The sequence below is a fragment of the Pseudopodoces humilis genome, chromosome 2, assembly GCF_049639895.1.
Source record: "Pseudopodoces humilis isolate 2021_Gansu_Grassland_sample_001 chromosome 2, ASM4963989v1, whole genome shotgun sequence".
NCBI classification, from domain to species: domain Eukaryota; kingdom Metazoa; phylum Chordata; class Aves; order Passeriformes; family Paridae; genus Pseudopodoces; species Pseudopodoces humilis.
Genome location: NC_142201.1, coordinates 85,831,714 through 85,856,754, shown reverse-complemented (window position 1 = coordinate 85,856,754; position 25,041 = coordinate 85,831,714). Strand labels below are relative to the sequence as shown.

Here is a 25,041-nt window from a genome sequence, read left to right as displayed (position 1 = left end):
CCATGGAAAGAAATGAAGGGCAGCTTACTGTCAGAGAATGATTCATGTTCTTGCTCTGGTTCCTGTCTGCTTGTTTGTCCAGGTGCATTTATACATTTTTCCCAATTGCTGGCACCAGCAGCTCTGTCCTGAACAAAACCCAAGAGAGTGAAAGGAGAGAGAGGAGTTGCATCTGCCCATTATACATGTGTACATGAATGGGTAAAAGAAAGCCTCAAAACCTAGTTTCCTTGTTATGGTCAGTCTGTACTAAAGCAAAGGAAAACATTGCTAGGCCCTACATGTTTAAGAGCTCAGATTGGTACTGACAAATAAATTAGTGGTACATTTTTATATGAAATGACCTTGATACTAAAATTGAATTACTTCTTATTTTGAGAATAAGTAGTTTCAAGAACCAGATTCTCTTTTCAATTATGGTATGATACTCAGGGAAAAGTTCAGTACAATCACTGGACTAACATATATAAAATTAGCATGTGGAAAGAAGGCCTCAAACCAGAGAGTGTGTGTTCCCATGCTCAAGCACAGCCTTTTGGTAGCTAGACAAGACCCTGTAGGACTTCATCCCTGCAGATTTTGACCTGCCTAACCAATGTTTAGCCCTCATTTCCTCCACTGGTGAGGGTGTGAGTAGGTTGGCCTTGAACTGGAGCACAGAGCAACATGATACAGCTGGGGTGAGTTGCAGCTGTTCAATTTTCTCTTCAAACTCAAATACCCATAGGGCAGAGCCAAGGTGAGGATTTCAGCCCTGTTTGCTCCTTGTGCTTTCCCTCTATGTGAAGGAGAACTGTGCAAATATACAGAATTTGTACAAAGCCTGGTCTCCATTTCAGGTCTGAGACCTTCCTTGGGTGCTACAGACTCAGAAAGCCTGGGACAGTATGACCACAAGAGTTCACAGTGAGCTCCAGCTGGGTGCACATGCCAGGTGGTCATGGGACAATCCAGCCAGAGGCAAAACAATGGGACTTGGGCTGCAACTGGCCCAGGGAGCAGGGGCAGTGCAGTGAACAGGAAACAGGCTGCTGGTTAGCAAAATAAAAGGCACATTTGTCTGAATGATGCTGGTCCATCCACAGGGGAGTAGGAGAGCAGTGAGGCTGGAGTCCAGAAGGACTTGGATTGGCTGGGGAACGTCCTGGATGGTACAACCCTGTGCCTGTGGCACTATAAATGCAGGAATGAGGTGGAGGGAAGGAAACCTTGGGTATTTGTGTCTGCTTCCTGGGAGAAACAACAACAGCAGGTGTCCTGGAGACTTTGGAAGGAGAGGAGCAGCACCCTACTTTCTCTCCTGATCAGCCCTTGACAGGAATCCACCCCTTTGGGGTTCTCCCATGAAAATGTGGACTCCCTCCCTCCTGAGCTGCCTGCTCTACACCCTGGGGATAGTGGCACAACCGTAAGTGCCATTTAAAAATCTAGTGATTGATAGCTGTGAATGCTGAGGGAGATAGCAGGGAGAGAGTGTGGGACCCTGTGAGCCCCCACCTAGCCATGAGGAGGGGTGCAGAGCCTTGTTGTGAATGCAGGGCCCTCCTGGAGGTGGGAGCCTCTCTCACAGATATGGCTGCAGTACAAGAACTAGGTGAGCACTGGTGGTGGGAACAAGAGTGAGGGACTGCAGCATGAGGTGGGATGAAGGGAAAGGTGTAGGATAAAGTGAAGGGCAAATGAAAAGGGTTGCAAGGCAGGGGATGGGTAAGCAGGAGCCAGTCTGCTGTCAGGGTAGTTGAGCCATGTCAAAGCGAGAAGGGCAAATTCTGTTCTGTCATCTGAAACTATTAGTGTTTATCTGAAATGAACTCTATACCTTCCACCCCCCTGTGCAAGGTTCTCACTCTGTTAATCCATCCCAGTCTCTCCAGCAGAGCAGCACCTCCTCGTCTCAGAGAGATGGGGCTTCTGTTTCTTGTTTCCTGTTTCTTCAGGCCAGCCTTTTAGTGCCAAGAGTGGGCTAGAGGGCTCCCAAGATGTGATGATATCTTGTTTCCCCACTGCAGGAGGTACCTGATCATCATTCCAGCTGCCCTGCCCTACCCCTCGTCCCAGAGGGCATGCTTGGACCTTCATGGGGTTGAAAAGCCTATTCGTGTGGCCTTAACTCTTGTGCACCCATCTGGCAACCTCAGCCTCTACCGCAAGGTCGTCCGGAACAACTGGATCTTCGAGTGCACCAGATTTCAGGTCAGAGTCATTCTTGGCAAGGACCCCTAGCTGGCAGCTCCCAGCATGCTTGTTTGCCTCTCCTCAAAGAAACAGAGAATGAGGAAGACAGAAGATAAGAGGGCTTGGAAAGGAGTGAATGCAAAACAGGGACAGTGTTTAGTGGCAGGCCAGTGTCGTTGCTCCTTGGCTTTGTCTGCCTGCATGGTACTCTTCCTGTGGGATATCCTGGTGGCACATGTAACTTTTCTCTAAAAAATCCTTTTTCTGTTTCTCTGTTTCTGCTGCATCTTTTCTGTATTTTTCTTTTTATTCTTGGATTCTCAGCCTCCTTTGCACTGAATTCTTTTGGGATCCTCCCTCGTGGGGAGCCCTGCTTATCTCAGTTCTTAGGATTTGAAGAAAACTCCCAAGCTCGTTAGAATCTTGTTTCTTGTGTTTATTAACAGGTGATCACAAAACTTAACAGGTCTCTCCAGGCTGGTTACAAGGTTAATCTTTGCAATCTGATACATTTCTTTCTTCTGATGGTACAACAAGGCCTTGTGCCACATTTTGTGTCTGATAGCACAAAATGGCCCCGAAATACGCAGTTCTTTTATCTTTATACCTATTTTTACCCAATTAACAATAGACACGTATATTATTTTTCTTAATGACCCAATGACCCATCATCTGTATGCTGTACTGTGGCATTTTCTGTCCAATCACTTACTATTACCCAAAAACCTCTAGGAGAAGAACATGAAGAAGAAAGAAGAAGGGACAAGCGACAACTTGTCAACAATCCTCCGTCTTGTCTCCTGTTCTCTAAACTAACTTCTTCACCCAGTGATTAAAAAAACTTTCTAATCTACACACTTACACTTTTAGCTTTTTCCACCTACCTTTAACATTTGTTTTCATGTTTCACCATGAAAACATGCTCATGAACTTCATATTATATGAAATTCAGTGTTTTTCTGGATCTTATAACTAAGTATCAGAAACAAGGGCACACACTCTGTATCCCAGACTCCAACAGCACACTAAGGAAAGGCTCCCTGGCCAGGCAACAAAGGTCTGAGGAGGATGAACAGCTTAAAGGCACCCAAATGGCAATTGTGCAGCTCATTCTCTTCCCTGAGGAGGATGTACTGTCACGGTGTGTTGTTTGTGAATCTGTGATGCAGAAAGAGCCAGACCTCTCATCTCAGCTTCCCTCATGTCTGCTTCCTCCCAAGCTTTTCTTTCTGGGCTTGAAAATGTCCTGGAGGACTAGGAAACACATGGGAGGGTATACACACAAGCTCAGCACAAACCTTTCTTATTTGCCAAACTCATGATCCTTATTTTCTTAGTTTGCACTGATAAGAGGGGATTTCAGTCTCTGTCACCCACACTCTAGGAAACAGAGCTCTCATCACCATAGACCTTCCCTTCCCTTGAGTTAAGCCTTCTCCATCTTTCTCCATGCAGATTCTAACAGTGATCCCATGAAGGAGTAAACAAAATTTCTGTGTCAGAGCAAACTCCTTTTTCTCTTGTCCAAGATCTATCCCAGCTGCTAAGCGTTGTCCCCTGTGCTTCCACAGACACAGCCTTCAGCCACGGAGGGGACACACTATGCTGGCCTCCAGAGTAAGATGGCAAAGAGCCTGGCCTTGCAGTGCAGTTGAAGTGAGAAGAGCACTGCTCTGATGCCTGCTGACCTAGTGGCTCTCCTCTTTTGTGTCCCAGGTGCCCCGACCTGCCGGCAGTCAGGTGGTGGCCACTGTGCACCTGCACGTCTCCAATGGTCACTACTTCAGTGCAAGTGAAGAGAAAAAGGTCCTGATCCGCAGGGCTGGAACAGGCACCTTCATTCAGATGGATAAGCCCATCTATAATCCAGGACAGACAGGTGAGGAATGCAGGAGCACCCTGACACTGCCTTGATCCTCCCAGGCTTTGTTCCCAGTTTCCTGTGAGCGGAGCGCTGAGCGCTTTGTGCCTTGTGGCTTCCATGGGGACAGAGAGGGACTGCTGCCTTCTGCAGTGAGGTATCCATGACCCATGTTTTAGCAGCAGGAGGGGCCTGAGAGGGGAGGCCTCACATGCTCTAGGAGCAGAGCAGCTCGGAAAAGGGAGCAGACCTAAACATGGTCTTCTTGGCCAGGGCCAGGTAGGAGTGGTCTGCCTGCTGCAGACAAGGAAATGTAAGGGTAACCCTGTGTGTGGTCCACGGGAAAACCCCCTAAATTGTGCTGCTGCCACGTGTTTGGGGCAAGCAGAGGTGAGTGGGGCTGAGCAAAAAGGGTAAGGGGGCTGCAGGACAGGCATGGGGCTGCCAATAGGACTGGGTGTGGAGCTAGGATTCTGGGGTGAGACAAGTGCTGGGCAAGTCTGTTCCCATGTGCCCTCTGTCTGTAATGTGCTTTACTTCATTTTCTCCCTCCAGTGAAATTCAGGATTGTGACACTGACTGAAGATTTTGTTCCTGTTAACAGCAAGGTAAAGCCTGTTTAAGTAGAGGCAAGGAAGTCTCCAGGCTTCAGATGTTGCTGCTTCCTCTAGCAACCCCACACCAGGGAGGCTGGAACAGTCCCGGCACCCAGGGTGGCTGGTGCCAACCCTCGAGTAAACCACATTTGAGCAACAATTCCTGTTGGTTGATGGCTCTGCTGTTGCCCTCATAGGATGGCTGCTGGTTGATGGAAGGGTTGGATGGTATTTGGGGAGTGTGCCAGCATTCCCAGCTAGCTGAGTTAGCTGAGTGCACATGCCCTTGCTAAAAAAGCAGGCAGGGCTTCTGGGGACCAGTCTGTGGGTTGCTGGCCATTATTATCAGGCAAAATTGTCTACAGACTTTGCTGGGCATGAAGATCCTCTCCTAGAGCCCTGGAAAGCTCAGTGATTTGTGCAGTGTGTGTCACCTGAGGGTGGCAGAAGAGCCTGAACCGAGCTGCAAATTTTTAAGAAAAATTAATTAATATGAGGATGGATACACAGGAAGTGATCATAAAAAAAAAAAAGAGAGAAAACAGTATAACCAAATTATATTGACTTGCTGCTGGCAGCAGCGCACTGTCCACATGTCAAGGGAGTGAGAAGTTGCCAGAGACTTGCATATGTGGTGGCCAGGAAACTGCAGGGCTTTTGCCTTTCTCCAGTAAGCAATTATATCTGCAGCCAGCAGCTATAGCTATTTCACTCCTCAGTCCTCGAGAAGATTTAAGGAGAGCCAACAGGAATTCATGCCATGACAATTAAATCTGAAGGGTACGCATTAGGGGACTTGGATCAAATCCTTTTAGACAAAAATAAAGGGAGAGATCTTTCCAGCTTCTTTATTGCTGACTTAATTTCCTCTTTTTTTTTTTGGCTATTGGTGTGATCCTAGCATCAAATAAATACTCTTTTCTTCTCCCCAGAGGGAAGGCATATATCTTATATTAATTAGATAATAAAGTATAAATAATACATTTGCTTCCATGCCTACAGTTGGTTCATGTACATGTTTGACTGTAAATGGTCGATGTCTATGTGTGAGTATAAACAAATTAACATTGTAACATGTTCTGTTAATTATGCTGTGATGAAAATTCAGAGACATCATGTTTAGCTCAAGCTATTATAAAGCTTTAGTCCATCACAGCATTAAAGCTATAACACCTGGTTTGTAAATTAGATGAGTTGAAGTTAATATGGATGCTGTTGACCAGCAGGTTAACCTGCACAATTTTTTATTTAAACAAAAACAGAGTTGCCCCTGATAACTTGTATGAAAGCTTAGAATGATGAATAATGTGAATTACATGTCAGTTGCATGTTTACAGCTTGGTCACTCTTCCAAGCCCTGCTCCTGCCTCATTATGCTTTGTGCTCCAAAATTAGGTGTTCCTCACCAGTACTGCCTCCTGGATGATAGATGCAGTGATATAAGAACAAACAGAAAATTAATGGGCCTAGAAGGGCTCAAGTGTGTCCTCCTTTGTCCCTCCCTGTTACTGTCAGTTGCAGTCAGCATTGACTCCCAGCCTTACCTCCTGCCAGGGATTTTAAAGGAAGATGTGTGGATTATTCTTCCTATAGGTAATGCAGTTTTGCTAGTTATTGGGATATATGTTACAAAACTGAGCCCATTTAATATTTGTGAACTTGGGATGATGGTATTTGAGAGTCTTCCTACTCTTCCCCATTATATTACAGCAATTTCATAGTTGTAGAATACCTATCAAAATTACTCTTAAATATTCAGGGATCAAAAAACAAATCTGAAGAATAGCATAGATTTTTACTATTTCTTACTATTCAAAAGCCATTGTCCTGCTTTCAGTAGGATTCTTGTATCATAATGTTTGTCACAGTACAGGGTGGGTAAGAGAAGTTTATATGCAGGTTGCTATGTCATGCCAGTTTTTGACAGTGCTGTCTGTTTGCTTTGCAGTACTCCATGGTGGAAATCCAGGTGAGTGTTCCAGACTCCTCAGATTTTGTGAGGAAAGTATCTCCTAGGATAGTACCTAGGATGCTGTCTTACTGGTTCAAGTTACTTTTCTTAGGCTCTATGCATGCACATTCTCTGTCCAAATGCTTCTTGTTAACAGGACTTGATGATACAGATGGTTTGACTTCATCCATTTCTACATTCAGGAATGCCAGTCAGGCTTTAGCTAATTTTTACAGCTCATCTTTACTGGAGACTGGAGAGTCTAAATGTCCCATACCTTCTTTTTCTGTGGCTTTACAGAACAGAGTAAACCTGGGTGGGTTGGGTTCACCTCTGCTGGTGCTTCAGCATCACCATCTGAGCTAAAACTGGCAGGATCCTGTGAAGGCCTCTGAAATGTCTGATACACCTTTGAATCCAGTGGGCTCTGGGTAGAGAATAGCAAGCATTGCTGATGACTGCCTCTTTCCTTCCCTTGCACCGCAGGACCCGAACCAAAACCGCATTGGCCAGTGGCTGGACGTGAGACCAAAACAGGGCATTGCAGATCTCTCTTTCCAGTTAGCTGCTGAACTCTCCCTGGGGACTTACACCATCAGTGCACAGTCCTTTAAGTCCAGCTCAGTCCAGTCCAGTACCTTTAAGGTGGAGGAACGTGGTAAGGAAAATGGAGAAAAGGATGGAAGAAGTTGCTTGTTTGTTGCTTGCCTGTCTGTTAACAGTGTAAAGCCAAATATTGTAAAATAGGGTTTACTGACTGTGAGCTATGACTGAACACAAACCTGTGGGCAACATCAGAAATGAACACAAGGGAGACTGTGCTGGAGATTGCTGGAGAAGGTATCTTCTGGCAGATTGAGAATAAACTAAAGACCTCTGCAAGTGTGTTGGGGTGAAAAAAAAGGGGATTCTTTCTTTGGTTTCCCTGATTTTTAATTAATGCTTGCTTTTACCTCATTAACGTGTTCCTTCATGGGAACATACTCTTCCCTTTTGGGATCCTGTGCCCAGGTATTCTTTTGCCCTTGATGAAGTAAATCTGAGGTTTTTGTTCCAGTGTTGCAAAAGTTTGATGTTTTCTTCGAGGGACCAGCTCAGATTTATGCTTCAGATAAAACCTTCCCACTGCAAGTGTGTGGCAGGTAAGGAGAATGTTCAGGAGAAAGGAAAGATTCTATCAAAATTGTGTCTCTCCTTCCATATCTTATCTTTTCAATCCATCAAAGAGAGGTGGCTCAAGAAGGGCCAATTCACAGGAGCATTCCTTTAGGAGAATCCCAAATAGTTCAAGAGTCAATCTAATGGGTTCTTCCTTGGGAAAGAGGTACCTCAGCCACACATGAGAGAACATCCAGCTATAGGGAGGCTTGCCCTAGCAACAGATACCCTCCTCTGGAAAATGTCTGTCCAGCATTGAAAGATCTTATGTGGGAAAAACACCAGATATGGGACAGATATGTTGAGGTAAAGGAGCAGCAGCTGGCATTTCTCTAGGAGTTCGTGCCTTTCCTTCTCACTTACGTGCTACTGAACTTATTGCCTTCTTAGGCCCAGTAGATAAATTTCTCTAGTTGTGGTTATCAGCATAAAATGAGCAGATGAGGGTGGGAAGGAGCGCAGGACCTCTGACAATATAAACACAAAGAAGGGAGGACAATGAGCTCAAAAGCACTCAAAATCTGGTGAGCTCATTTGTATTTGGGGCTGCATTATCTAGAGACTTTTGGTGTCTCTCTTGCCACTGATTGGTCTGACATAATTTCTCATTGGGACAGTTACAATCAGGTCATATGAGGCTGTAGTAGTAAATGGTACACACCTCTCTACATCACCAGGATGGGTCACAGATGCCATCCTTTTACTGATACCATCAGGAGCATTGCTCCAAAGGGCAGATCAGAGAGCAGTCAAAGCAAGGAGAGGCAGCAAAGCAGGCAAAGGAAATACCAAAATGTCTAAATCATCAGAGCAGGTCTGATGATGGAAACAAGAGCCCTGATCATGAGATAAGCCCATAGTGAGGCAAGTCTGAGGTCACTCTTTGGCTCTATTACTGATATTTGCTGTTGCTGTCTGCAGGGACAGCCGTTTTTGCTGCTTTCCCCCCTCAAACTACTATCTTCACTGACTGGATAAATCAGGTCCACTCTCTGTGTCTGCCTGCAATTCCAGGATAGCAAGTGCCCAGAAGTGGGAGAACTCCAGAGGGTGTGGGTCTGTTCCTGTCCATTTCTGACTATGTTCCTTTGTTTCTGCATCTGTTGGATGCCAGACCACTCTATTGCATTCCCAAAGTAGTCAAAGTGATACATTTTAAGTTGAGCCTGCCTGCTGGCCATCTGCAGTAAGACTTTTGTCACAAAAGGCACCTGTGTGGAGCAATGTGCTGGACAGAGCACGCAATGGTGCTGCCCAGAAGCCCCTGTGGTGTTTTCCCTGCAGGTACAGTTATGGGAAAGCAGTGCGAGGGACCATGCACGTGACGCTGTGCCAGAAAGCAAGGAGGTGGCTCCAGAATGCCAGCAAGGACATCTGTAGGGAATACAGCGGTCCTGTGAGTAAAATCCTGGAAGGAATATGGGCAGTAAAACGAGCACCACACAGGATGAAGTGTCAGGGGCTGAGTGAACGGAATGAACTGCTCGGAGCCCTGTCCAGTCTGACCTTGAATGTTTCTGGGGATGAAGCATCCACCACCTCGCTGGGAAACATTCCAGTGTTTCACGAGTTCTGCATTATTATTTATTGTAGTTGATAGTTATGACAGAATGGCTAATCCCTTGTGCTTCTGACCCCTTCCCTTCTCCCCAGCCCCAAATAATACCCACCACTCCCTATTGCAGACAGCGAGCAATGGGTGTTTCACCCCTTCTGTCAGCACATCAATCTTCAATCTGACTCCCAGCCAGGAAGACAACAAACTTTATGCAGAAGCCTCTCTTCTGGAGATGGGCACAGGTACCCAGGGCTCAGCAGGGCAGGTACAGGGGCAAGAGGAACCATTCTGGGGGTTTGAGGGTCAGAGAGGGCACACATCCCCCTCTCTTCCTCCCTGCTGCTGGGATCATCACAGGACATGGAGAGCTACTCTGCCAGCAGCAGGAGGATGGGGAGTGGCTGGGAACTTGATGAGTGGTGTGGGTCCATGAGGCTACAAAGAGGCTTGCAGACAGCTTAACTAAAGAAAGAGCTGCCACAGGAGAAGCCTCTAAACCTTGAAGAATGCTGGTGTTGGGAAGTTTCAGACACTGCTCAGAGGGGTTGGGAATAACAAAGTGAGATTAAACTACAGTGCAGTAATCACCTCTGGTACTGATCCTGCTTCCCTTGCACTCTGCATTCCAACAGGGGTGCAGATCAACACCTCCAGCCAAATCCTCATCTCCAGGACAGCTGCAAGGGCACTATTTGAGACACCCAATGAATATTACATCCCTGGAGTACCATACAGGGGAAAGGTGATTTACTACCCTTGCTTTTTTGCTCCCTGTCATTTGCCAAGGAATCTGGTAAATCTAGCTGACCCAAAGCATTTCCTGCTCCTCAGACAGAGTAGGTTACCTTGCACTGTGTCACGTTGCTTGACAGTGTGGCTACTATTGCTGCATTTCAGGTTCCCTGTTGTGTTTACACCTCCAGCATCTGCTGAGAGCAATCAGTGGTGTCTCAGCAGGGATGCTGGCATGCAAGGATGTCTCAGCTGCTGGCTAGGAGAGAAACTCCTTGTGTTCTAGCCACACACACCTTTTGGAGCAGACAGATTTTAACCGTGCTCAGCTTCACATTAGAGATGAGGGAGCTGTACAATTCTCCCATTTCTCGGGGCCAGACTGAAGTCTGTAGGTGACCTACATGGGAAGGTCTATGTTTGTCAGAGAGAGGAAGGTTTTGGGTATGACACTGGCAGAAATATCTGACTTTGGCTTTCCTGCCTCACCTTGTCACCAGATTAAGGTTCAGGATCACTATGGAACTGGTATGAAAAACAGGAAAGTTTATCTTGTGATACGGTTCATGAGGCGTCGGTTTATCAAAACGTACATCACAGATGACAGTGGAACAGCATCGTTCAACCTCGACACAACTGCCTGGAACAGCTCATCAGTGTCTTTGGAGGTAAACACCACCTCTGCATATGGGAAAGTGAGAACCCTTGAGCTCTACCTGTGCTCCTCTCTCCTGCCCTGCAGCCCCCCTGCCAGCTCAGGCCTGGGCTCACCACACAGCTCTACACAGAGCCAGCTGGAAGGCACCAAGCCAACAGCCTTTCCCAAACCAAGCTGATGACAGCCTAACAAAGCACTGAAGCATGCAACTCTCCATCTCTGTCTCTGGTGCCCTTTCAGGGGAGGTTCACACTGGAGGAGGTCATGCGCACTCCTCGGAGGACTGACTTCAGTTACACAAACGCTTATCATCACCTGCAGCCCTTCCATGTCACAACCAAGAGCTTCCTGGACATACATCCACCCACGGGAACGCTGCCTTGTGGACTGAAGCAGAATGTCCAGGTGACCTTCACACTCAGCAGGGATGATCTGGGAGAAGACACCAGCCGTATAAGTTTTTCATATTATGTGAGTAAGGGTAGTAGATAAGACTGGGGGGAAAGACTGCACTGATAGGAGCAGACCCCAGTGAAAAGTTGAGGATATAATTTAGATCATCCCTGGAGGGATGACAGTTAAACCTTGTTCTCAGGGGACTGGGTGAATGCTACACCTAGTAGGGCTCAGCCTGGCCACATCATGGTCCTGATGCTGGGGATTCAGTCACCACCATGGACAGGAGAAATTTTCTGTCTTTGTAGCCCATCACCCCCTTAGCCTCTGTCAAAGCTGCAACTGGAAGTGTCTTCTCCCTTTAAAACTGGATGGGGAATCCCTTTTTCACTCTGTTTATCAAGCAGTTGCTCAGTGGAAATGGATTTTGGTTTGGTCTGGAAGCCAGCCTGCTAGAGGAGAAACACTTTAGTTATCACTCACCAATCTGCAGTGACCCCACTACCCATCCATTGTCCTCACTGAACAGACTAGACCAGAGACACCTGTGTTAAAGCTTCTTCTCCCAACTGTGATGCCTGCAAGTCTCCTCAAGTCTGGGGTTGGATTGAGCCCACAGTTAATTCTGGGGGTTTTATTTTGCTTTTGAGAGCCAGATGCATAGAGTGCTTTTGAGAGCCATAGCTGAGTGTGGGTGTGCTCTGGTGGCAAACAGCAGTCTGCTCATCCCATGTCCCTCCTCTGGCAGGTCACTGGCAAGTCTGGAATTGTTGTCAGAGGCCAAAGGAATATCCAGATTGGGAAACTGAACAGTAAGTCATGGCAGAGAAGGGGAAAGAGTTGCACCCGGTTGGTTTCTAGGTTGGACGTGAGGCCTGCCATAGTTTCTCCCAAATTCCCTCATTCTATAGGTCCGTAGCAGCCAACAGGACAGAGGGAGGCTGAGGAAGCAATTGTGTCACCTGGAAGAGGGCAAAAAGACAGAATAAAACAGTGATGGGAAGAGAGACTGGGAAGATGTAGGGGAAAATGGAGTATGTAGGCTCAGAGAATGGAGGGAGAGGGCAGACAGTGCAGCAGCAGGAATCGATTAGACATTTTGGGATTATATAGCACAAAAAGGATAAGGGCACAAGAAGGTCTTGGTGGCCTATGATGAAAATATTCTGCCTTTCTCTCTTCAGTGTTGAAGGGCTCATTCTTCATCCCTTTGACCTTCAGTGCCGACTTGTCCCCATCACCTTCCTTAGTGGTGTATGCCATCTTCCCCAATGGAGGGGTCACAGCTGACAGCATCCGTTTGGATGTTGCCTTGTGCTTCCAAAACCAGGTGAGACTCACCTCTGTGGCTGGGAGAGAGCTGATAAGCAGAAGTCAGGAGGCTTGAGGGAAGGAGATCAGATCCTTCCAAGAAAGAACTGGGCAGAAGAGATGGAAAGGGTATCTGCAGCACAGTGCCAGGGACCAGGAAAGCTTCAGCAGCGACTTCTGATAGCTGTGGCTGAGCAGGGGAGATTCCAGCTAGTTGTCCTCTTTCTGCCTGTGCCATCTGTCTGTCACCCTCCTCCATCCCCTTCCTTTTTCATATTCCTTTCCTGGTGTGTTGCTGCAGGTCAGGGTAGGATTCCCAGATAAAGAAGCCCACGCAGGGTCAGCAGTGCAGCTGCAGCTGCAGGCAGCACCTGGCTCCCTGTGTGCAGTCCAGGCAGTGGATGAAAACATGTTCTTCACCAGACCAGACCGTGAGCTGACCAGCCAAATGGTGAGTGTCTGTGCAACCAGGCAAGACCTTGGGAGCGATGGATGAGCTGGGCAAGGGGCTGTGGCAAGGAGAGCTGGAGGCCAATGAATGAGGAGGTCTGTGAGTGAAGGAGAAAGCAGGGCCTGCCTAGGAGGAAGGACAGGAACTGATGTGCATGCTAGGGGACAATGGAGAGAAGCATCTGGAGGTACCTTCTCCTTGCCCAATCCTTCCCTCCCTGTGAGTTTCCCTAGGTCTATGGTTTGTTCCCTGCTGCCTACCAACGTGGATACCCTGCCCAAGTAGAAGAGCATTCAGATCGCTGTGTGCAGCCCCAGTCCATGTCATCTCTGCTACGAGGAAGGCCACAGAATTCCTTTCAGCCTGACATCTTCAACCTCTTCCGGGTAATCACCCCGTGATGTTTCCCAGAGCTGTTGCAATTTTGAGGATCTGAGGTGTTTTCTCCCCAAGCAGTTTGAGAAAGCCTTTCCTCCTCCAGCCAGACCCTGCTGTCTGCCCTGACTGAACTGTGCTGTCTCAAAAGATGTACAACCCCATTGAGTAGGAATACCTGTAATTCCCTCCACACATGCACAAAGCAACGTCATGAAATCCCAGACCATCAAATTCCATTTTTTTGGACTTGAGTGGGAATGAGGAATGAGGTCCTGGGGTGTGTACTGTTTGTCTACAGTATTAGAGAGAGACAGGGAATTAGATCACAGACTGTTGACGTAGTTTAGTTGTTAGCCTGCTCTTTTCCACTGTGTTGGGCAGTTCCCAGGCAGACCTCTTGGTGTCTTTAGGGCAGATCTCCTCCATGCCTCCCTCAGCAGAGTGTCTGCTTGGGCCAGTGCTGCTCTGGGCTGCCTGGGCACTGGGTTGTCCTGACCCCCATGGTTTCCAGAGCAATTTTGAAGAGAAGCAGTCAATCTTCCCCACTCACAGATGCTTTTCTGCCTCCCCTGCCCTCCTTCTTTTCCTAACAGAACATGGGTCTGAAAGTCTTCTCAAACCTTGTAATCAAGAAGCCCTCTCCATGCCCTCGTCGAGCGGATAGGAAGCCAGTCATAGGTGAGCTGCACTTTGAGCCTACCTGGGACATGAGATCACATCAGGTGGCAGAGCGCTCTGATCTTTGGGCTTTGCTGGTGGTGGATATTACCTCTTTTAGGAGTATCAGGTGCTGCTGCCACAGTCTATAGCTGCCCAGTCCACCAGACTCAATTGAAGTGACCCTGTCCCTATAAAAAAGGGCTCTGAAGAATGTCGCTACCTGGATGTTCCCTGACACTAAAGGATGGCACTCCCTTTCCTCACAGACAATGCCAAGTGGAGCCCAGGATCTGTTTCCCCAGGCTGTACTGAGACCCAGCTTCTGTCCCCACTTGGGGTCAGAGACAATAATTTTCTTTCTCTATGTCTCAGTTTGCACTTGATAACTTGTACTAAGCTGGCTCACGTGCCTGCTGTATTTAAACCATTGCTTGCTGTGGAATGTGAGTTTTGTGCAGCAAGCAAACAGTACTGTTACTCACAGAATTATAGAAGTGTTGGTTTAAAATGGCTTTCCAGAGGTTCTTAGTCTCTTGAGCAACAACTCTGGGTCAGGTCAGGAAAGGGCTCTGTCTAACCAAGTCTTGGAAACCTTGCAGTCAGCTCACTGCAAGCTGCTTCTCCTGCTGTCACTCTCTTTTCCCTTCATTTCTAATCTCTCCCATGAAATCAGTCCAGTCCCTTGTGCTTTCCTCTGCCAGACTCTCCTCATGTCTCTCTTACTGCTTACTTTGCCTCCAGCCCCACTGCTAGGCTGTCTATGGTTGGCAAGGTTCACTCCTCCCACTCTGGTGGGACTCCTTACTTTTTCTTTCAGGGGTGCCTTCTACAGAAGGCCAAAGAATCACTGAGGAACAACCCCAATTTACAACTCACAGAAGATTTCACCGCTATTTCCCTGAAACTTGGATCTGGAATGTGTACCCTATTGGGTAAGTGATTCCTGACTTCACAAATGGACAGAAAGATGACCCTTTGTTATAGAGACTTGGCTGACTTGAGTTTGTGTGAAAAAGGTAAGGAAATCTCTCCATGCAAATTATGTTGCTCTTCCCTGCATTTGTAGAGTGTCAAACTAGTAGATTTTGAGATGCAGAACTGAAGTGTACACAGATTTGTGGAACAGGAGTACACTTCCAAACAAAACCACCATGAGTGTACAGAGCTGGAATACTTGGGCAGTGTCTTGCTCAGGAGAAGGACATAAAGCCTTTACTGATGGCATTTAAATAGGCTTTATGGCTCAAGAGAAAAAACTGTGCCTTTTTGTGAGCCACTGGAGCAAAAGTCATTAGCAGTACAGCAGAGGTTGATGCAAACATAAGAACCCGCGTCACCTCCCTCAGCAGGCCCATGAATATTCCTCACTGCATCTCCTTCCCTCTCCACCAGCAAATGAATCTCTTCATGCAAGTTCTCTCTTCCTCTCAGCTCCAATGGCAGCAGGAATGTCTCAGTCACAGCCCCTGCTGCTGCTGCAGAGTGGAAAGTCAAGATGTTCTGCTTGGCTGGGAGGGGGTTTGGCCTTGCCCCGACCACGGGCCTCAGAACAGTTCAGCCCTTCTTTGTGGATGTGACGCTGCCGTATTCCGTCATCCGTGGAGAGACCTTCCTGCTGAAAGCCACTGTCTTCAGCCACCTGCAGCAGTGCATACAGGTGTGTGCCTGTGCCACAGGCAATGCTGCGAGGGACAGACCTACTCTGCCCTCCAGTTTTAGAGCTCCTTGTGCCAAGCCATCTCACCTGAGTTGCCCAGTTACTCACCTGCATCTGTCATTCCCTCAGATCCAAGTGGCCCTGGCTAAATCCTCAGACTTGCAGGTGGAGCCATGTCAGGCTTGCAGGGACAAGGAGTGTCTGTGCGCAGAGGAATCCAAGACCTTCATGTGGAATGTGACAGCAGTCCAACTGGGTATGGCAGCAAAAAGGGGCTGGTGATGGGGAACCCTAAAACTGAAATGAAAGGCTGTGGGAGATCCAGAGAAGTTGGCAGACTCGGGTCTCCACTGAATCCTGAAGTTTGTCCTTAATGCTGCAAACATGCAATCCATTCTGTTTGCTTTCTTTCTCTCTCAGACTCACCAGAGAGGGCAGGAACTCCTGAAGAGAGGCCTGTGCGACCAGCTGGGGAGGAAGAGGCTGTGTGGATGTGGGTGGGGGAATTTTGTATTGCTGGTCCAGTGCTTCATATGCAATGGGAAGGGTATGCTGGGGTCCAAGGGGTGCTGGACCCTTGTTGTTCAAGCCAAATTGCAGCGCAGTGAAGTCACTGCTGGTGAGACATTACTGAGTTTCCTCATGCTCAAGGTGTCTGGACGAGCTGTCAGCGCTGCCTGGCTCACCTTTACTGGCCAAACCACCGAGCCCATGAAGACCAACAACCCAAATCACCTCAGGCCACTACTGGTCAAATAAAGTTTACTCTGTTTGGCCACAGGTGTAAGAAAAGGACTCTGTTGAATTTGTTTGCTAGGGACTCTGAATATCTCCGTGAGGACAGAAGTACTGGACACCACGTCACGGTGTGGGGGCAGGAAGCCCTTGCCAGCTGCTGTGAGGGGGAGGCACACACTGACCAAACACTTGCTGGTCCAGGTCAGTACGAGAACAGCCTCACTTCTGTCTGTGATATCCCTGCCCAAGGGGGAAGGCAGACTGAGGTGGGATAGATAGTTTTATCACCTCAAATTTTGGCCAGCAATAGTATACCAAAGCTGTGGTTTAGTTCACTTTATTTCTCCCAGGACCTAGCCAAGCCAGTTCTTGCAGTACTCTTTCTACAGCTGCATTCCCACATCTGTGTTTCTCCCTGTACCTTTCCCTGCTTTCATGCTGTACCTGAGCTTCTGTAAGTTCTCACTGGCCAGAGAGCCCTGTCCCTCGGGCTTACTCTTGATTCTGTGAGCAGTGAAGCAGGCACAGCTGGCAAAAATGAGTAGGGTGGAGTCCCCGACCTCTGAATTCAGACTTGAACTTGCTCTGAAATGTTGCTGTCATTTGGGAATTTTATGTGTATTTTTGTTTCTCCTGTCCCATGTGCATGTTCCTGCCCTGGCAGCCGGAGGGTGTGTTAGTGGAGAAGTCCTACAGCTCCCTTCTGTGCCCAAGAGGAGGTATGTGCCTGAGACGAGGTATGTGCACAGCCTGAATTGGTTCTGCAGCCTGAAATAACTACACCTGAAAGCAGAACTAAACTGTGGGAGGTCTCATGAAAGCATGTTTTGAAATTATTTTTCATACAGGAAATTTCACTTCCTATCAGACATGAATGAGTAAGAAATATTACTCCCACACGTGCTGTCCTACTGAATTTGCTGCTAAGTGTCAAAATCCTGCTCTGTAGTCTCCTTCCCACAGTGCAATCCTTGGGTGTTCCTGGGGCTTGATAGTCACTAGTGAGAGGTGCTCCAACCCTCCCACCCCATCCCTGCAGCACTGCAAGTCTGGCCAGGATGTCCTCTGGTTGAGAGATGTCCAGCTGTGATTCTTGTGAGCCTTCTGAAGGGCAGTGAATTGAGCTGAAGTGAAGCTTGGTGGGCCCTCAGTCCCCCAGCACCTCTCATGTTTCTAATTTGAAAAGTTTCCATGCAATGCACCTTGGTGCAATGACCAGGAGAGTCGGTGTGAGCGGGATGTAGGCAGTGTCCCACTTACCTGGGCCAGTCTTGTCTCTCCAGTTAAAGCCTTTTTGCTTGGTTTTTCACGCTACACCTTTTATCCTACTGTTACCAGGAAACATGGCTGAAGAACCTGTGTCCCTTCACCTTCCTGACAATGTAGTAAAGGGATCTGCCAGGGCTTCCATTTCTATCACAGGTAAGTGACTTCTGCTGTGGGCTCACAGACTGCTGGTACCAAAGATCAAGGCTTAACGTGGTGTCAGAGGATCCACTTGACATGAAACTGCTCAAAAGAGAGGATGCTGTGTTTCTATGCCCTGCAAACACCAGGCTTTCAGATTTTTTGCTTTCATGGGAAGATTAATCTGCACAGGAGAATAATCCCTTTTCTAGCTAGGACCTTGGAGCAGGGACTCTAGGACCTTGGCTATTTCTGTGTAGGTAGAAAGATTAAAGCTCAAAACCATGCTACAGCAGAAACTCCTGGAGAAAAGCATTTCTCAGCATTATAAATTTGCGAAAGAACACTTTGAAGAGGCCAAACCTACCATTAAATACATCTATTTGTATTGCAGGCCAGAACTGGTAGGAAGCCAGGCCTGGCATAATATTGTGAACAGAACCCCAACAGAGGAAACAACACAAGGCTTTTCTGACTGGCTGGAGGATATATGGACACCTTCACACCATCTGACTAGCACCCCTGCTGGCTTCCTCACATTTTGGTGCTTGACATATGGCCAGGTAGAACAGGCCTGGCTAAAGACCAGAAGTATTTTAACCTTTCCCTGAGAGTTGTTATATCTGCTTGTCTGACTGAGACAGACTGAGCAAGTGCAGCTCTGCTCATAGCCTTTTACAAACAGTATTTGTTATATCTGGAGCTCTTCAGAATGCAAAAGCTGATATAAGGGGAAGTTCTCTAGGGTCTCCATAGTGTAGTCATGATGCCAAGCTGCAAGGAAGCAAAACAGTCACCACTCTCCATCTTGCACTCAGTTGTTTACTTCTCTTTTCTCCTTTCTCCAGCACTTTTCCCCTGCTGAGATAAAGCACTGTTATCCTGCCTGGCTGAAAAGGCACCTCAAATCATACTTGCACCTTCTTTGTTTCTTACACCCTTGCATAGCTGACCTCATGGGGATGGCACTGCAGAACCTGGACCACCTGGTGCAGCTGCCCCACGGCTGTGGGGAGCAGAACATGGTGCTGTTTGCCCCCATTGTCTATGTGCTGCAGTACCTGGAGAAGACGAGGCAGCTGAACCCTGAGATCAAGGACAGGGCAACAGGATTCCTGCGCAGTGGTGAGTACAATAGACCCACCTTGCCCCTCTGCCTTGTCCTGTGTCCAGAATATCAGTAACTCTTGCTCTGGCACCCACTCTGTCAGCACTGTCCCCTCCGTGTAACTGTGCCATATTAATCACCGCTCCCATCTCACCAGGGTATCAGACACAACTTCTTTACAGGCACAGAGATGGCTCCTATAGTTTCTTTGGGCAGAAGGATGGAGAAGGAAACACTTGGTAAGTGCTGCAAATATCTCTCACTTCTGATTATTGCTGTCCTGGTCAGAGCACCTAATGTATCTGAGAAAGCTGACATGATGTTCCGTCTTTGGGATGGAGACAGAAGGAACTGTTTGACAGGGAGAATCTGAGGCACTTGAGTCACTTGAAAAAGCAGTCAGGCAGGGCAGCAGAGTTTCTGGAAAAGTAAAACAGCAAAGATGTTGTCCCAGGGAATGAAAGGTCTTTTTTTGTCTCTGTGTCCCTGCTGTTAGCCCATAGACAATACCAGGTCATGCTACTGGTGACCTGGCAGCCAAGAGGGGTACACATGTCTGGAAAAAAATCAGGTGAGAGCAATAAAAAGTCCTGTCCTCAGAGTGGAGAGGAACTGCCTTGGCACAGCTTACACCTATGGTGCTTGGCCAAGATGAATGGAGAAAGGAAGGGAGGAAGAAAATGGGGAATTCCAGATGGTCTCTAGTAATGTGGGGGAGATGAAGTGGAACAGGTAAAAGTAGAAGGATTAGGAAGGTTTTCACATGTAAAATGACTGGGTACTAAGTACTACATAAGTAGTATATCTATGGAGATGGGCAGGGAGAGGAGCCACTGGGGTGGGTCCTGTGGTCCATTTCCACTTTTAGATTGACTTTCTCTATGAAAATTACTCTTTTATGCACCCCCACTATGTCATTAGTTCAGGGACAAGCACCAGGAGACCTCTGACTTTCTCTTTGCTTTTTTTTTTTTGTTTGCCTCTTTTTCTCATAACTCATCTTCTTCCTAGGTTGACAGCTTTTGTACTCAAGAATTTTGGCCAAGCCAGAAAATACATCTATGTAGATGACAAGAACATCCATGATGCCCTACGCTGGCTAGAGCAAAACCAACTCCCCAGTGGCTGCTTTGCCACCAAAGGGAACTTTTTTCACTCCTCTCTAAAGGTAATGGTGGGCCAGGACAGGTAGCACTGCTGGGGAATGACTGGGCAGATTTGTAACAGCAGAAGATTGTGGGATCCCAAAGGATCCTAGAAAGTCATTCTGCAAACTATGCAAGCCCTAAGGAGAGGGAAAACATGAGGGGAATGCTTTTCCTTCTGCGGATTGGGCCCTCCTAACACCCCAAAAGAGTGAAAGATGTGTTCCCTTCACAGGGCAGCACAGATGATGAAATCTCTCTGGGGGCCTATGTCGCTGCAGCACTGCTGGAGATGGGTCTGCCACTGCAGGTGAGCACGCTCAGCTCACTCCCGCTCCCTCCTGCTCTCCTGGGCACCACCACGGGGATACGCCAGCTTGTGATTCTGGTGTTCTCCAGGCCGTGAACTGGGAGGGAACTTCTGGGAATGAGTCAATGTTTGGTCACATGATGAAGTCATTCCTCAAAAGAGCCAGTGTTGTGAAACTGGCCTGATGCAGTAGTGCCTGGTGGCGATGGCTCGCAGCACACACTGGGGCTGCACTGGGTTTTCCAAAGACAGTCTGTAACTTAATGGGTTCCTCTGGAGCTACATGGGGAAGACATAGTGTGGCTCCCTGGAATGAGTTCCCCAGTCCCCTCTTTCACCTGCCAGAGTTTGGCACATGTCTCCTCCCAACACAGGGCAAGCTGGTGCAGACTACTCTCCACTGCCTGCAGAAGGCGGTTCACAACATCACCAACATATACACAGAAGCCTTGCTGGCCTACGCCTTTGCCCTGGCTGGGGACTACGAGGCAACCCAGGAGCTGCTGTACAAACTGGAGGAACAGGCCATCAAATCAGGTGCTGCCTGCTGGAATTCTGGACTAATGTATGCCCAGCTACAGCAGTCAAAAATGATATGTGTATTTATAGATATTCCTTGTATTTGTGCAGTAACTGCATTGTACTGAAAATACAATAACTGTGTGACCGAAAATACAAAAACCACAAGCTGTGAGGGTGATGTAGAAATAGTTTCTTCAGACTGGAAGATTTCAAGATCGTTTGAGGGAGGAGGTAGGAGTCTGTGAGCTAAAACAAGATGAAGCCTTGGAGAATAAATTCAAGAAAGCAATCCTGGCCTGAGTACAGGGAATGTGCAGAAGGAGGCCTGAAAGTACTGTGGGGTTTGTTTCTCTGAAACCCAAATTATGTCCTCCCTAAATAGCTTTCATAATCCTTTCCTTTCTGCAGGAGGACAAATCCACTGGAGCCCCAAGCCAAGCTCTCCAGCTTCCACAGACTTCTGGCCTGGTACTCAGTCAGCGGACATAGAGCTGACAGCCTACGTGCTCCTGGCGTACCTCTCCAAGCCACGGGTGCACGCAGGTGACATGACAACTGCAGCTGGCATTGTGGCGTGGCTGACGCGGCAGCAAAATGCTCACGGGGGTTTTGCCTCCAGCCAGGTAACCAGCAGGATTATCCCGTGGATCCTTTTGTACCCTGGGCTGGCAGCACAAGTCCTCTTGAGGTCTTCCTGTTCCAGGAAGCTTCACTCCCGCTGGTGCTTTCAGAGGAGTGACTGTCTGTCCCTCTCTAGGACACAGTTGTTGCCTTGCAAGCCTTAGCGAAATATGCAGGAAGGACGTTCAGCACATCAGGCCAGGCAGTGGTGAGGGTGAGGTCCCAGAGGGCCTTTGGGAAGGCATTCCTGGTCAGCCGTCAGAAGCGGCTGCTGGTGCAGCAGGCAGCGCTGGTGGAGATCCCGGGGCAGTTCCTGCTGCAGGCCCACGGCAGCAGCTGTGTCTTCGCTCAGGTGAGGAGGTGGGATCAGCGTGGAGAGAGGAGGACTCTGCCTCTTTTCTCCTGCATGGGATCATGCCTGGCCCGTCTTTCCTGCTCCTGGCCCTTATCCTGCAGACAGTGCTGAGGTACCACGAGCCTTCCCCACGGACTCCTGTGATCTTCACACTGCGTGTCAGCACAGAGCTGACCAACTGCAGCCGGGCGAATCCGCGTGTCCTCACCGTCCACATCCTCGCCAGGTGAATCCAAGGGCCGTTTCCTCCTCCAGCAAGATGGAGTGAGCTTGGGGATAGCAGCCAGGAAATTCTTGGGGCTCCGATGGAGAGACCCAGCCCCTGGGGTGAACAGGGCAGAGGGTGAATCGGACGGGTGGGAGGCTTGGAGGGGTAAGGTGCTGGCTAACTCCTGGGAGAGGGAGCAGTGGCTGCTGTGCCCCCAGTCCCAGATGGGATATCTGGTTCAGGGCATGTGGTGGAAGAGAGGCTGGGAGGGCACTGTCCCCACAGAGTCAGGCCCTATGTCTGTTTTTTAATCTCCAGCTACATCGGCAGCAGAGTCACATCCAACATGGTGATCATAGAGGTCTCCCTGCTATCTGGATTCATCATGACTTCCAGATCCAGAATGCTGGTAAGAACTTTGGAATAAGAAAACTCAGCTGTGGTAAATGGATGCTGCCTATTGTTCATTTCAGGCCAGGCAGTAGCTAAATTTGCAGGGGACCTTTACTGTTGAAATTGCACCAAAACTTGTTTTCCTACAGCCCTCACAAGGGAAATCAGAGGTGGTCCAGCTTCTCCCACTGACAGTATATGGACTTGGGCCAGGAACAAAGTTTACTGCTGGGTGTGCTGACACCAGGGTTTGTTGAATCCTTCCCAAATTCTAAGACAGGATTTCTCAGATACACTCAAGCTCTAGATAAAAATATTCTTTTTGTTTCCCAATTAAATCACAGCCCCCATGCAGGTCTTTAAAAGCAGTTGAACTCTCAGTGAGATGAAATAAGAGTCTCTACTGGAGCCTGCACCCATTTGCTGACCGACATATCAGTCATATGTACTACACAGACAGCCTTTGGTCCCCTGAGGGGGAGATTCCTCTGCCCTAGGCAGGGTTAATGTGGTTCATACATGAGATGTTCACAAGGAATGTCCAAGAGGGACTAGCAAAGATATAACCACTAAAGCCCTTAGGCATGAGAAAGGCATAGCTCCACACAGAGTCCAGCTCTATACCTTCACTAAAACACTGTGTCTCTCTGGTCAGGAGTCCCTATGGAAAATGCTCACAAATTTCATTCTATTATTGTTCCCTATCCTAGCTGGAGAACAGAACCATTGTTAAGAAAATAGAAGTGAAAGCTAATGTGGTCTACATTTATCTGGAGAAGGTAAGCTAGAACCAAGCATTTGGTGTGGCACAGTGAGAGCAAAGGGTCAGAGGGCAAGGGGCTGTGTGAGGAGCCTGAGCATGGTAAGAAAAGAGTAGGGAAAGGAAAGAGCACTGGTAAAATTGGGGGCAGAGGATGTTTGCCCAATTTCATTGTCACTGGATTAGAATAGTGCTATTCCTCACACGATTCTCCATTTTAAAGTCCAGATTTTCTAATGAATTATAGAAATGTAGTGCAGGAAAACATTCAAATCATGGAAGATGAAGAGTCTCCCCTTCCTTGCTAATTTCCTTCCATCTCCACTAGCTCAATGATGAATCTCAGACTTTCATTCTGCAACTGAAACAAGTAATTCAGGTGAAGAACCTGAGACCAGCCAGCATCAAGATCTATGATTACTACCAGCCCGGTGGGTTGCAGATTTCTTACTCTTCTGGGGTGGGGAGCTGGGTTCCTGATTCTCTGGATGGGAAAAGATGTGCAGTCTTCTCTGTGTAATGCATGCATCCATGTGTAATCACCTTCCTCATTTCCTTTTGCAGAGGAGCGAGCCTTGGCTGAATACAGTGCTGTCTGTAGTTGAGGTAGGCAAAAAGTTCCTGTGTGACACCAACAGTGGCATCAGGAAACGGTGTGTCTTGGGTGGGAAACAAGGAATGTAAGCTAAGACAGGATGGGGAATGGTAAGCAGTGGGGAACATGTACCCAGCTAGAAACAGGAAGTATCTGTTTCTAGGTTTATGGATCAGTTTTTTTTTTTTTTTATGCTCTGTTCTGTCCTCTGCATGTCTGCACCTGGAGGGGCAGAGTTTTGTACAAGAGCAGAGGTAGAGAACTTGTTTTTCCCAGCTGCTCTTAAATGCAATTTTCCTGGTTTGGGAGAAAAACAGTAAACCTGAATAATCATTCAATCAGACAGTTCTAGTCTTCTACTTTTAATGAGATGCCACACACAGTCTGAGCCCTACAGAAACTAACTGCTCAGCAGAAAATTCCAAGCATTTTCTCTTTTCTTCATATCTCCATGTGGTGACAGTTGGCAGGGGTGACAAAGGACTGATGGACAGAGACTGCAGAGGAGGGATCTACCCCTGTTCCTGTGAAGACAATAAAGGACAAAAAAAAAGAAGGAAAAAAAAGAAAAAAAAAGAAGAAAAAGAAAAAGAGGAAAAAAAAAAAGTGTTCCTGAACTATTAAAATTAACCACTGGAAACTCAGGGCCCTTTTTTGCACCTTGTGACCAAATGGTACTGTCAGGCCAAGAAGGACAGAGCTCTTATCACCCAGAGGGTGGCTGGGCACTGGAACAGGTTTCCCTGGGAAGCAATCAGAGCACCAAAACTGACAGAGTTCAAGAAGCATTTGGACAATGCTGTCAGGCACAGGCTGTGACTCTTGGGGCTGTCCTGTGCAGGGACAGGAGCTGGACTCCATGATCCTGATGGGTCCCTTCCAACTCAGAATAGCTTATGACCTAAGATTCTCTCTCACTTTATCTATACAAAGTCTTTGTCAGAATCTCCAGTAAGGGTGTGGAGCTTGTGGAAGACATCCCAGGACAGGGCTGTGTGCCTCCCTACAGGTGATTCATGGAGCAGGTAGTTTTCCCAGTCTTGTACACTGTGGGCAGGAAAGTACACAGGTGCAAGGAAAGTTTAGAACAGGGGCAGGCACTGGTCAAGCTTAAGCTTTGTGTTTGCTCAGCCTGGAAGGAGGACAGGCAGGTGTCTGTTCCTTAGTGTGGATCAGAAGCCAGGCTGATGTGGAAAAAGGCTTGGCACTGAAATGGAGCCAGGCCCTGCAGTAAAGGCAAGCGTGGCACGCTGTGTGCACAGGACTGGAGGGATGCAAAACTACAGGGAAAGTGTCAGGAAAGGGAACTGTGGTGACTTGAATAAAATGTATTTGAT

General features: G+C 47.9%; 2 protein-coding genes across 4 annotated transcripts in view; one reads left to right on the top strand and one right to left on the bottom strand.

Moving 5' to 3' along the window:
* The first annotated feature begins 1,349 nt into the window (after positions 1-1,349).
* The window catches only part of LOC102111600 (alpha-2-macroglobulin-like protein 1), a 26,375-nt gene continuing 2,683 nt past the window's right edge, over positions 1,350-25,041 (top strand). Inside the window, exons 1-35 of the mRNA XM_088051298.1 lie at positions 1,350-1,408; positions 1,980-2,193; positions 3,892-4,054; positions 4,592-4,644; positions 6,581-6,601; positions 7,070-7,241; positions 7,641-7,725; positions 9,026-9,137; positions 9,427-9,541; positions 9,932-10,041; positions 10,532-10,699; positions 10,930-11,160; positions 11,834-11,897; positions 12,270-12,415; positions 12,698-12,847; positions 13,081-13,233; positions 13,819-13,903; positions 14,703-14,817; positions 15,317-15,542; positions 15,672-15,798; positions 16,360-16,481; positions 16,945-16,999; positions 17,619-17,702; positions 18,636-18,812; positions 18,953-19,034; positions 19,807-19,963; positions 20,176-20,250; positions 20,625-20,787; positions 21,181-21,395; positions 21,530-21,745; positions 21,850-21,974; positions 22,275-22,365; positions 23,060-23,128; positions 23,438-23,540; positions 23,674-23,715. Coding sequence (XP_087907424.1) covers positions 1,350-1,408; positions 1,980-2,193; positions 3,892-4,054; positions 4,592-4,644; positions 6,581-6,601; positions 7,070-7,241; positions 7,641-7,725; positions 9,026-9,137; positions 9,427-9,541; positions 9,932-10,041; positions 10,532-10,699; positions 10,930-11,160; positions 11,834-11,897; positions 12,270-12,415; positions 12,698-12,847; positions 13,081-13,233; positions 13,819-13,903; positions 14,703-14,817; positions 15,317-15,542; positions 15,672-15,798; positions 16,360-16,481; positions 16,945-16,999; positions 17,619-17,702; positions 18,636-18,812; positions 18,953-19,034; positions 19,807-19,963; positions 20,176-20,250; positions 20,625-20,787; positions 21,181-21,395; positions 21,530-21,745; positions 21,850-21,974; positions 22,275-22,365; positions 23,060-23,128; positions 23,438-23,540; positions 23,674-23,714 — 4,344 coding nt within the window. The 3' untranslated portion in view covers position 23,715. The remainder of the gene's footprint in view (positions 1,409-1,979; positions 2,194-3,891; positions 4,055-4,591; positions 4,645-6,580; positions 6,602-7,069; positions 7,242-7,640; positions 7,726-9,025; positions 9,138-9,426; positions 9,542-9,931; positions 10,042-10,531; positions 10,700-10,929; positions 11,161-11,833; positions 11,898-12,269; positions 12,416-12,697; positions 12,848-13,080; positions 13,234-13,818; positions 13,904-14,702; positions 14,818-15,316; positions 15,543-15,671; positions 15,799-16,359; positions 16,482-16,944; positions 17,000-17,618; positions 17,703-18,635; positions 18,813-18,952; positions 19,035-19,806; positions 19,964-20,175; positions 20,251-20,624; positions 20,788-21,180; positions 21,396-21,529; positions 21,746-21,849; positions 21,975-22,274; positions 22,366-23,059; positions 23,129-23,437; positions 23,541-23,673; positions 23,716-25,041) is intronic.
* The window catches only part of LOC102100385 (alpha-2-macroglobulin-like protein 1), a 24,780-nt gene continuing 23,802 nt past the window's right edge, over positions 24,064-25,041 (bottom strand). For all 3 annotated transcript variants that reach the window (XM_014259744.2, XM_014259746.2, XM_088052151.1), the window contains one exon: positions 24,064-24,228. The gene's annotated coding sequence lies outside the window, so the exon portion shown is untranslated. The remainder of the gene's footprint in view (positions 24,229-25,041) is intronic.